The 12703-nt window shown below is 43.8% G+C and overlaps 1 protein-coding gene across 7 annotated transcripts in view; it reads left to right on the top strand.

The window, feature by feature from the left end:
- The window catches only part of TMTC4 (transmembrane O-mannosyltransferase targeting cadherins 4), a 59501-nt gene that overhangs the window by 17923 nt on the left and 28875 nt on the right, over positions 1-12703 (top strand). For all 7 annotated transcript variants that reach the window (XM_059685048.1, XM_059685047.1, XM_059685050.1 and 4 more), the window contains one exon: positions 9525-9622. In XM_059685048.1, coding sequence (XP_059541031.1) covers positions 9525-9622 — 98 coding nt within the window. The remainder of the gene's footprint in view (positions 1-9524; positions 9623-12703) is intronic.

Raw genomic sequence — 12703 nt, 5'->3', positions numbered from 1 at the left:
GAATGATTTCTTCTTGGAAGTTGAAAGTGGGCTGGAGCACCCACCCCTCCAGCTGCACTCTCCATCGTTGTGAGGTGGTTTTCGCTGCCACTTTCGGTTCCCACTCATTGTTTTCACGGAAGGTGCTGGAATGATTCCAGTCTGCCTCCCAAGCTTGTTGCGGGTCTGAGATGGAGAACAACGGGGACTCTTAAGAGAGGGACTTACATTTAGTTACCTGCTTATCTGGAGGAAGTCCTGTGTCCTACACACGAGGCAGTTCTCTGTCCCCTCCCCAAGAAGGTTCGGGGTCCTGAGCCCTTCCCGCTGTAACCTCAGGATCCAGCAGACCAGATGCCCAGCACTGCCCCTTGCTCTACTCAGCCGGCACCATTGGAACAGCCCCTTCACTCTGCCGGGCACTGCCCTGTCCTCTCCTGTCCACAACTCCCAAATCCTGCTTTGCCTCAGTGCTGATGAATTTGGGTGGAGCCTTTCCTAGTCTCCGTTGACACAGGCACTGTGTGTTCAGCCTCTCTTCTGTGTGTCAGATTCTCCGTACTCCTTCTTCAACATGCTAAAATAGAAACGACTTCTGCCCTGGCCGGTGTTGCTCAGTGGTTAGAGCATTGGCCTGCACACCAGAGGGTCTCGGGTTCCATTTCCAGTCAAGGGCATGTACCTGAGTTGCAGGTTCCATCCCTGGCCCTGCTGTTCGGGAGGCAACCAATCAATTCTCTCTCTCTCTCTCTCTCTCTCTCTCTCTCTCTCTCTCTCTCTCTCCCTCCCTCCCTCCCTCCCTCCCCCTTCCCCCGCCTTTCCACACTCCAAAACTCAATGGGGAAAAATACTCTCAGGTGAGGATTTAAAAAACAAACAAACAGCTTTTTTGTTTATAGAGAATAACTTTCTGGAATAATTTGCGCCCCCCCGCCCTCCGTGGAATAATTTTTAAACATCATATTAATGTCCAACTTCACAAATATGATGGCCGAGTCTTGTTTAAGAGGAGCAAAGTTTTCACAAACTAATAATAACTTTACAGAGGAGAAGCAGTGAGAGCTCTGTGCAAAAATAATTCTGGTTAAGGAATTCATGATGAGACACTTCTGATTCTGTTCTAAAATGGCATACAGGATTATCAGGGTTGGTCATTCATTCTTTCACCAATAATTAATCAAACACGAAGGGCATCCTTTGTAGCAGGCCCTGTGTCAGGGACACAAAAACTAAAAGGACACAGTCCATGCCCTTGAAGGACTTAGAGCCTGGTATAGTTTGACTAAAATAAAGCTTCCGTTATTCAGATTGCTCAAGGAACAGAATATTCTGGTTTTCCATACTACGCTGTCAACTTTTTCCTCCCTGTAGCCTCCTCACAGCAGGTACTCAATAAGTATCCCCTTCTTTTCATGGTGTGTTTATGCAGAATTGATGACTGTGCCCTCTGTACTCCTAATTTCTTTGTCTGTTTGCCCTGAAATGTACAATTTATTATTTTATTGAGATATAATTGACATATAACATTGTATTAGTTTTAGGTGTACATCATAATGCTTTGATATATGTGTATATTACAGAATGATCTCCATAATAAGCCTAGTTGACATCCATCACCCTACATAGCTATACCTTTTTTTTTTTCTTATAAGAACTTTTAAGATTTACTCTCTTAGCAACTTTCAGATATACAGTACAGTATTAACTGCTGTCACCATGGTATACATTACACCCCAGGACTTACTTATTTTATAACTGGCTGTTTGTACCTTTTCACCACCTTCATCCACCCCATCCCCCACCCCACCTCTGGCAACTACTACTCTTTCTCTCTATGAGTTTGGTGTGTGTGTGGTTTTTTTTTAGACCCCCTCATAAAAGTGAGGTCATACAGTATTTGTTTTTCTCTGTCTGACTTATTTCAGTCAGCATAATGCCTTCAAGGTCTGTTGTGTCACAAATGACAAGATTTCCTTTTTTATGGCTAGATAGTATTCCGTTGGCATGTGTGCCACATTTTCTTTATGCATGGGTCTGTCAGTGGACACTTGGATTATTTCCATATCTCGGCTATTGTAAATAATGCTGCAGTGAACATGGTGTATGTGTCGTCTCGAGATAGTGATTTTGGGGTTTTTTGGGGGGTAAATACCATGAAGTCGAATTGCTGGATCATATGGTGATTCGTTTTATATTACTAATTTTTTTCATCTACTCTTAAATTTCTTTGAGTCAAACAGAAGAGTCCTTGATACTAATGGACATTGGGTGTGTATATTTTCATTTGGACTTTGAGATATCACAAACAATAGTCACACATTTTTATTTCCCCCCCCTCGAGTCAGTGTGGGCTGTAAAAGACACTGGGGGGTAAACACGCCACGGCCATGAGGAGTCTTTGGGCCAGCTGCTTGTGTTGTCCACGTGTTTGCAAGTGTTCCACTGGGACTCAAAGCTCTTCTGGTGGAAGCTCAGCCCAGCGTTTATTGAATACAAATACTAATGCTGTTTATCATTTAAACTTATGTTTAAAGTGACCTGGTCTTTGTTCTTCTTGGATCTGAACGTAAATTCAAAGAAAGGCCTAACGTTAGTTGCATATAAATTTGAAGTTCAAGAAAGGTTTTTGCGGAGAAACAGAGTTAGTATTTTTTATAAGGAAACAAAATATTGAGTACTCTGAAATGAATGATGGAACGAGTTCAAAAGCTCTTTCAGAGGATATATATTTTTTTGATAACCTCATTAGCTTTCTTTATAGATGCGATGCTTGTATTATAAACCTCGGGACAATTTTTAACTGCCTGAGTTTATTAACAAGCCATTCTGTACTAACCTCCAGAATCCTGGGGTTTTTATAAAATGAAAAAAATCTACACACATAACATTTGTCTGACCTTTGGTGGGTGTGTGCTTAACTTGAGTATCTCTAAGCAAGATCTTTTGAAACAGAATCCTTTTTCAAAAAAAAAAAAAAGTTGCCTTATAAAGGAAGCATACATTTTCTCATAAAAAGGAAAAACACTAAGTCAAATGAAGTCGATGATGCAATAGTTATTATTTCTGAATGCCCAAAACAAAAAGTATTTTTCTTATGATATGACATCTTTTCAATATTTATCTCTCTCTTAATACCTCATACTTGGGATTGTGAACATAATCTCTCTGCACGATAAACTTGCTAGAATGGCCAAAACAATTTTTCAAAATTGATACCTTAAAATACTTATTTCATGGAAGTGAGAACTATGAAGAGAAATTTAATTAGTCTCACTTATAGTGGGGAGGAGAGAATCTTAGTGGGGGGCAATGAATTTGCTACATAACTAGAACAACCATTTTAAATTCTAATCCACTGTAAAAGACCAGATCTTAAATCTCAGTTGTTTTAAACTCTTAAACTTTATTTGCTCTATTGCTCTCCTTATCATAGTTCAGGCAGCTGAAATAGAATAACTCTTTCTCTTGAGCTATCATTTCTTCATATTTTTGTCCTGATTTAAGACATCTCTTTTTCTTTGACTTAGAATCATGCTAGCTTTAAAAAATAATAGGTCAGTTGAGTAAGTCACACAGCGTCGGCCTTTTGTTTTTGGGTTTGGGGTCCTTGCCAACTGGATTGTGACAGCAGTATTCGTGTGTGTTCTCTTTTCTTGGCCTTCGTGTTCCTTTGGTTTCTGCATGTCTCGATTTCCCCAGAATGGTCCTGTATTTCAGAACGGCAGTGCCCGACTTCTTTCATTCTCTGGGGGGAAGCACTGCTTCGTTGGCTCCAACTTTTGGACGGAGAATCTGATGCTCATTGTGTCGCTCTGGCAAAGAGAGTCGGGGCCACCTGTCAGGGTGGCGTGGTTCCCACACGCAACACGACGTGCCAGTTTCAAGGCCGCGGAGATGCCAGGCGTTGAGTGGTGAAGAGGGTAGCTGGTATAATGCGATGCTTTTTCTGAAAGATCTTCCCCCTGGAAAATAGTGCCAAATCCGAGGCACGTGCTTCATTAAATGAATCACATCTGTTGGCACTTGTGGGTGTTAGCACTGACAAGTATCTTTCCATTAGTGAGTGCATTTTTGTATTCCCCCCTCCCCCCGTGCTCCATTAATCTTTGCCTCCATTTACCTAAGTGATTGAATTATCTTAGATGGTAGAGACATATACAGAAACAAGGAAAATGTTTTCTAGGCCTGTCTCTATTAAAGTATGGATCATAAACTATTGATGTTCCTATGCTGCATGATTATCTTAGAGCAAGTTGTCTTCTTAAGTGATAGGAGATGTCTCATGGTGTAAAAAGAGCTTGTGGTTTTTTTTCTCTTCTCCTGGGAACTTCAAAATGTAGCAGACTGAATGGAGGTGAGATGGAGAATGCTGTAGAGCAATGCACCAGTTAGTATTCTCTATTTGGGGGAGATTTATTTTAATAAAAATACACATAAATGCAACTACTGGAGACCACATCTGCCTCTCAGGATTTATTCTTACTGTTTTTACAGTTACTTCCAAATTTAAAATTGAAATAGTCCATTTTTCTTATGCCTTTTTAATATCCCTTATATAATATTTTTAAATTGATTTTTTTAAAAAGAATCACACAGTGAAGAATTTTCCATTGTGAGGAGTTTCAAAGACTAAATTAAAAGTGGAAAGACTTGACTTTGGGCTATATTTGTTTACATTAAACAAATTGTTAACTTTTTGGTATTAAATTACCAAAAAGTTAAATTGCTTAACAAATATGATAATTAAATAAGAATTCTGGTAGACATGGAAATAAGTAAAAGTACTGATGGAACAGATATTTATTGAGTGCCAACCATACACAAGGTGGCCTACCACTATCTGTTTCAATTGTCTTATTAAAATGATCAAGTTTGGAAATAAGTTTGGTTTGCATTAGTCACTAAATAAGAACATAGTCACAAAAACAGAGTCCAAATTCATCAAGATAATGCTGTATATTGGCAATTAGTCACCTTGTATATTAGCATTTGTCACTTTGACAAATAGAGACTCAAACAAAATCTTAATTTGGGAAAATCCATGGGTAAAACTATACCACAGCAGGCTGTATTACCAGAAGTCCATTAGGCTGGGCAGTCCCCAAACTCAGGACCGGCTTCCCAGTAGATCATTTAATGTGTCCTTTCTTGTTCACCACCTGTACTGGAACACTTGCCATGGGTTATCATGCACATACCTGCCACACACCCGTAAAGAAACCCTTTTGATTGACATAAAATAGTTGATAAATATTATTTAAGTTTCCAGTTCAGATTCTGGAAAAACTGAAATGCATGTGAATGCTTAGTCTTATGACTCCTGATAAAATATCAAATGGCTAATCTGGGGGGAAAGAGTTGGATTCAAATAGGCAAAATCATTTCACATTTCCTGTTTTCAAAGGCAGACTTGGAATACAGACATAGCCCTGTGCCAGTCATTTCATTTCTGAGCTGGGTCTTTGATCACATGATGTAGACAGTGCTGTGCAGTAGAAATGCATGAGACATACATGTAATTTAAAAGTTGGTGCTGGCCACATTATAAAAAGAAATAGGTGAGATGAATTTTAACAATACATTCTATTTAGCCCAATGACTGATTTCAACATGTAATCAGTGTAAAAGTTTTATGAAATATTTTACAGTCTTTTTTATACTGAACTCTTCTGTATCAGGTGAGTGTTTTGCTGTTAAAACACGTCAGTAGTAAGTAACTGGGTGAATTTCAGGCGCTCGTTAACACTAATGCCCATGCTTCTGGGCAGCGGTGGTCTAAGTGGTTTTCTGAATGTGAAGCCATCACTTGCTTTATAACTGAACCCTGAAATTCTGTCTTTGATCTGATATTGTCACTGTTGAGATGTGACCTTAATATTTAATAATCTCTGAAACTGAAGAAACATCCAGAAAGGGACAGTTGTTTGCATATTTTCACTCTAAGAAAGAATATGCTAACAGCCAACCATTTAAAAAACGAAATGGGCTGTTACCATACAAAGTTAATACCCACCCATCTCCAAGGTACTGAAGGGAAGGCCAGGTGGCCCCCTGCTGGCCTCAACTATACTAGTCAAATAACATTGTTTTGTATTGTATCTATTCTGCCATCACTGCAAAAGAGATTATTGCAAAACCTCAGAGAAGCACTACTCCAACTTTTACTACATTGTGGTTCTGTGATTTGTGAGCTCATTGCCCCTTTTGGTAGTGGACAGTTATTTCATTCGCTGACCACTTGTTGCCTTTTCAGGGGCAGGCAAGCTTTAGCTAAATCAGGATCACCTGGAGGCCTGGTTAAAGGGCCAGTTGCTGGGCTCCACCCTCCAGTTTCTGATTCTGCAGATCTGGGTGGGGCCTGAGAGTCTGTTTCGAACAGGATCCAAGGGCAGGTCCATGGACCACACATTGTGAGTAGCACTGGTTTAGGACAGAGGTCTCTTTTCCTCTGTCCCCGGGACATTTGTCAAAATCTGAGATGTTTTTGCTTGTCACAACTGAAGCCTGAGGATGTTACTGGCATCTAATGGGGAGAAGCTAGGGGTCCTACTAAACATCCTGCAATGCACAGAGCAGCCCGCACAAGGAATTAACCAGCCCAAGTAGTGGTGCTGAAGTTGGGAGACCCCTGTCTTGGGGAAAATGAAGAAAATCAAGTATTTGTAACAAACTGTGTGAAGAATGTAGGGATAGGTTGTTATGAGGGCAGTGTAGGATGCTGCAGCTGATGTAGGGTGTCAACTAGGGGCACAAAGGTAGGTAAGACAGATGCTGCTCTCAGGGGCACCAGACATGCACACAGTAGGCCCATTTGCTTTTTAACTGTGGAGTAAAACTGGTGAATTGAGAAAGGACGCTACCTGGGTGGGCATGGATGGGGTTTCACGGCGTCAGTGATATTTAACAGCTGTATAAAATGGCTTGGGTTTTGCCAGGGGCATTGTAGCAAAGGAGAACTGATCATGGGGGACCCCGAAAAGCTAGAGAGGTTTTATGTGGCCAGGTCACAAAGCCTTAAATGCCATTACTCTCCGGAGGGTCACCTTCATCCAGTAGGCAGTAGGATAAAGGTTCATTGTGCTTTATGAGACAATGGAATCCAAGTTGATGAGGCGCCGCTGCTAGTCATTGGCCTTGTGGAGAGCCTTAAAAGTGCCTCAACTATACAAGTCAAATAACATTGTTTTGTATTATATCTATTCTGCCTCTTTGTACATTAAACCAGGAGATTCTATATACAGAGATTCTGAAGAAAAGAGGAAAAGTTCAGAAAATACTAGCTAGCCCATGCATCCTTTCTGCTTGATTCCCGAATGTCTCCTGCTACTGGAGCCTGTCTGTGAATGAGAACATTTCCCAATGAGTCGCCTGGGCCCCCGGCAGCCTGCCAACGCCAGAGTGGGTGTCAGTCACACGAGGGTTAGTCCTGCTCACAGTTCGCCCAGCTGGGTGGAGACCCTGCTGGTCTTGACACAGAATGTGTGCGGCTGGGAGGGCCTCCCACTCCAGAGCTGGTAGCGGTTCCTGGATAGGAAGCCTGGGTATCCTTTAGGACTTCCATCCTGGGGCTCTGCTGATTGGGTCTTAAACATTCACAGGACTTTTTATATCACTTCACTCAAGATCTACATCATGGCACACACCCATGCCAAATACACTTGGGTTGGTTTTAGTATCTTCTCTCTCTCCTTCCCCCTTCCCTCTCTCCCCACACACTTAATTGTTGGTTTCCCAATCAAGCAATTTAATGAGAACCAAAGTGTATCTTTTCACTGCCTGTTGAGCTGGGCACATTTTTCTGACCAGGTGACTGAGCAGCTACGGCCTGAACCACTGCCTCACGGCCCCCTGGAAATCTGCCTCCCTGGAACCTGAGGCAGGTTTGCTGATTCGTGTGCAGCAAACGATTATTGAATGCTTTTTCTGGCCCCACACTATACCAAGTGTTGTGGTTTTTTTTTTTTAGATGTATGGTTTTTAATGCATGCACACAGTTAAGAAAATTTTAAAGATAGAAAAGGTTATACTATGAAAAGTAAGACTTCCCTACCCAAATTTTCCTACTTAAAATTGTTCAGAAACCAATATAGTTGGTTTCTTGTGTGTTTTCCAGAGATGTGTTTTGCATTTGCAAGCATACTTATGTAATTTTTAACATGGATGTCCAGATGTTTCTATCTAAAATTTCCCTCTCGGATGAGGAATATATCGTGAATGTTGCCCCATTTTATAGGTGATGTCCCTGAGACGGTGAGTATAGTAACTTGCTCAGGGTCACATAGTAGATGCAGAGCTGGAATTTAGACCAGGAGCTCTGGTTTTAAGCAAAACTAACCCAAGATTCATGGACACACGGGCAAGCTAATGATCTCGTCCTCCACGCAGGTTCATTTGCCCCACCTCAAAGCTGTGTCTTCTTAGATCAGTGCTTCTCAACCTTGGCTGCACATTAGAATCACCTGGGAATCTTTTTTAAAATCCTGATTTCTGGGCCTCATCCTCCGGAAATTCTGTTTCATTGTTACTAATGTTGTGACCCCACCCCATAACAAAGAAACAGAATTTCCGGAGGATGGGGCCCAGAAATCAGGATTTTAAAAAGATTCCCAGGTGATTCTAATGTGCAGCCCAGGTTGAGAACCACTGTCTTAGATGCTTGTTCACCATCTATCTGGATGAGGAGGTGAGGGCCTCAGCACGGAAGAATAGAGACGAACACCACCCCACCTTTTTCCTCTCCTCTCCTCCCAAGCAGTTCAGCTCTGGCCCCCAGATTGCAGATACCACCCACCAAACAGTGTCTAGCCAGGCCCACCCTCCTCAGAAGGCAATTTAGGGACCAGGGGTGATTACTCAAGCTCAGCCCCACTCCAGCTTCCTACTGCAGCCTTCGAATTTCTGGTGATGTTTTGTCTTCCTAGTGATGCTTGAGTTCCCTCCCATGCAGGATGGCAGCCCTTATCTGCCCCGGGTGCTAGGTGGGTGCCAGCCCTCAGTCAGTGGTCCTGCATCATCACAGGTCTGAGCCATTCCACACCCCCTGATGCTCAGAGCCCAGAGTTCTATCGCAGTAGCGGAGACTCTCAGCTGCTCAGGCATTCCCATCACTCCTGCCGTTGTGACAGCAGCTGTAACTGCTGAGGCCCTTATGCAACCAGGTGCAGTGCTTACGTTCTCAGTGGGGTTCTCAACATAACTTGTCAGAATGGCCTATTAGGTGATCGGCAGGTTGGGGAGAAGGAACTTACCCCTTGGGGACTGTGAGATGAGAGTCTTTGTGGCCAGGACTTTGTTACAATGCCTCCCAAAGGCTCTGGGCACCTGCTAGGGTTCACCTTGAGAGAGGACGTGTGTACATTTAGAGGGTGTTGCCTCATCAGGAATTCAGGGGTTTAACACAACTACAGAGAAATGCTGTCAGAGACCAAACTCTGGTTTTAAATTGTGACAACATGAGGTGCATGCTTCAAATTTTTGTTCCTAGCGCTAATAAAACCGAGCTGGGTTGTATGACTTTTATGTTTGTCATTTCTCTTAATTGGCAGGTAACAAGGAAGGGACCCATTCTACATTCTGGGTGTTGCTGAGCATCCTTCTGGGCGCTGTGGCCATGCTGTGCAAAGAGCAGGGGATCACTGTGCTGGTAAGACCTGCTCTGAACGCACCCTTCCCCCTCCTGTAGAGACAGCGAGCCGGCCCTGCCTGTGTGACCTCCTCTATTGCACCCCATTGCCAGCCTGCAGTTGTAGACATTTCTGGACCGATTACTTGTGCTCTCACAGTCCTGGTGTTGCATCAGGGAATGAGCTGTCTCAGCTGACGATCATTAGCGACTGGTGGGAATGGAGAGTGGGAGGTTCTTAAAGAGTGGTCATTGGGCCTCTTGGAGAGGTCCCATAGAAAAAGGTGAAAGAACAGTTTGGGTTTTCTTGGGTGCTCTCATATTTGGGCAGTCCTAAATGCAACAGTGGGCTGACCCCATTCATGCTTCTGGTCCTGGTTAAAGAAGTACTGAGTGTAGATCATGTTATATTTGGCTTCCATTGGAAATGTGAAAGGGCCTTTGAGGAGGAGAGGCACGCACCTTCGATGGCTAATCTGAATTGAAGCCCCTGGAAGGGAGAAGCATTGAAATCCACTTTCCTTTTTTCTCTATTCTAGCCAGTGTTCTGCCTCACATTATTAGAGGGAAATCTAGAAATCAGAGATGTGAGCAGAGGCAGAGAAATGGAAAACAAAGGTGAGGGGTGTGAATGGCCCAGGTAGGAGTACCTTGGGGAAGAAAAGGCAGTCAGAGCTATTTGGGGATTGACACAAGTCAGGCAAAGATCAGTGGTTTTATTGGACTTGGTCCATAATGTTAAGGTTAGCTATCTACTGTACAAGATGGTGTAGAAGGAATTACTCTGCCATCATCCTTGGATTTCAGGAGTTACTTTTTAAAAGTAACAATTTGGTCTAAGCCAGTGTTTCTCAACTTTGCTATTACTGACATTTAGGGCTGGATCTTTTTCTTTTCTTTGTTTAAAAGTCTTTTTATTATTAATATATGTATATGTGTGTGTGTGTGTATATGTGTCTGTGTATGTTTGATATCTATAATACTAAAAGCATAATATGCTAATTAGACCAGACAGCCCAACAACCTTCCGGATGAAACCGGGCTGTGAGGACCAAGCCTCTTGCACGAATTTCATGCATTGGGCCTCTAGTGTGTGTGTGTGTGTGTGTGTTTGATTTCAGAAAAGAAGGGAAAGGGAGAGAGTGATAGAAATATCAATGATGAGAAATAATCATTGATCGGCTGCCTCCTGCACACCCCCTGTTGGGGATCGAGCCTGCAACCAGGACATGTGCCCTGAGCAGGAATCAAACCTAGACTCCTGGTTCATAGGTTGATGCTCAACCACTGAGCCACGCTGGCCTGGCATGGGCTGGATTTATTATTTTGTTAATCATCACCCAAGGATATTTTCCCATCAATTTTTAGAGAGAGTGGTAGGGGCAGGGAGAGACAGAGAGAGAAACCTTGATGTGAGAGATACATCGATGATTTGCCTCCCACATGCACCCCAACCAGGGCCGGGGAATCGAGCCTGCAACCAAGGTACATACTCTTAACCAGAATCAAGCCCATGACCCTCCAGTCTGCGGGCTGACACTCTATCCAGTGACCCAAAGCAGCGAGGGCTAGATCTTTTGTCTTATGGAGGGCTGTCCTGTGCTCTGCAGGATGTTTAGCAGCATCCTTGGCCTCCATTCGCTCCAGTAGGACCCCCTCAGTTGTAACAACCGAAAATGTCTCCGACATAGTCACGCATCCCCGAGGGGCAAAGTCATCCTCTGGAGAACCACCGCTCTGAACCCATGCTCCCCGGGGTGTGGTTTGAGGCCCAGTGGCATCAGCATCCCCTGGGACTTACTAGAAATTTAGATTTCAGACCCCACACCAGGACTGCTGCATCCGAATCTCCACTTAACAAGGACCCACGGTGACTCCCATTACAGTTTGAATTTATGTGAAAAAGGATATGGTGACATTTAGCTGTTTTCAAAAATTTGATAAGAATGTGGACATTTTGAGGATGTGGACGTTTTGATGATACATTTAAGTGGGAAGGAGGAGGGAGGGCCAAACGTGTGTTTGGCTCGGTGCCCCTGACGGCAAGGCCACGTCACCCGTGGTGACTGTCCTACAGCTCACAGGCAGAAGCACAAACGGTGTGAAAAGACAGTGACGGCAGCAGCTCAACAGGGAGCCCTGCCTCCTAGAAAATAGTTCACGCCCCGGCAGAAATGGCCTCCTGTGACCCACTAAATCATGTGTCACTTGGGTGAATGAAATCAGGATTCTTGAAATGATTAATCCAGCACTGGCCCGTGTATTGGCTAATGAATGGCTCCCAGCATTTCTGGGAGAGGGTTAAGTAGGGATGTCATCCTTGCTCTGAAAACCACGAATCACCACTGGCTTCTGATGGTTTATGATCTTGGCCACGAAGCCCCATATTAAAAAGACGCAAGTCACTTAGGGGCAGTGTTATCCAAACACGCCGTGTGTATTCTGACCACTCTATCCAGATTGGGCAGTTCTGCTAGATCAATGGTTCTCAACCTTGGCTGCACATTAGAATCACCTGGGAATCTTTTTAAAATCCTGATTTCTGGGCCTCATCCTCCGGAAATTCTGTTTCTTTGTTATGGGGGGGAGGGGGGGTGGCACAACATTAGTAACAAAGAAACAGAATTTCCGGAGGATGAGGCCCAGAAATCAGAATTTTAAAAAGATTCCCAGGTGATTCTAATGTGCAGCCAAGGTTGAGAACCACTGTGCTAGATGATGTTTCCTGCAGCAGTGACAACGGTGGGAAGACCATTGCAACGCAGACAATAAAATCCAAGGCTCATCTGGCCTTCAGCCTGTAGCGAACTACAGGTGCAATAGCTGCAGACGCAGCCCTCTCCTGCTAGAAAGAAACTGTCATGGTGGTATTGGAAGCTGTTAGCACAGGTAGAGCTACAGTACCTCACTCTCAAAACCCCGTGGCATCACAGAATCGGCGTTTTTGTCATTCACCTGGCCATCGTGGACAGGGCTTCGCGTGCCGGAGGTGACTGTCCTCCGTACAGTGGCCCAGGCTGGGGGAGCCCCTGCCATCTTCAGTGAGAATCCTCATCGTCTCCATCACAGCCAGTGGGAAGGGGAACCCGAGTGTGGAGGGTT

This window comes from Myotis daubentonii, chromosome 2 (assembly GCF_963259705.1).
Source record: "Myotis daubentonii chromosome 2, mMyoDau2.1, whole genome shotgun sequence".
In the NCBI taxonomy this organism is placed as follows: Eukaryota; Metazoa; Chordata; class Mammalia; order Chiroptera; family Vespertilionidae; genus Myotis; species Myotis daubentonii.
Note: the sequence above shows the minus strand (reverse complement) of the source record. Positions and strands in the feature narration are given on the sequence as shown.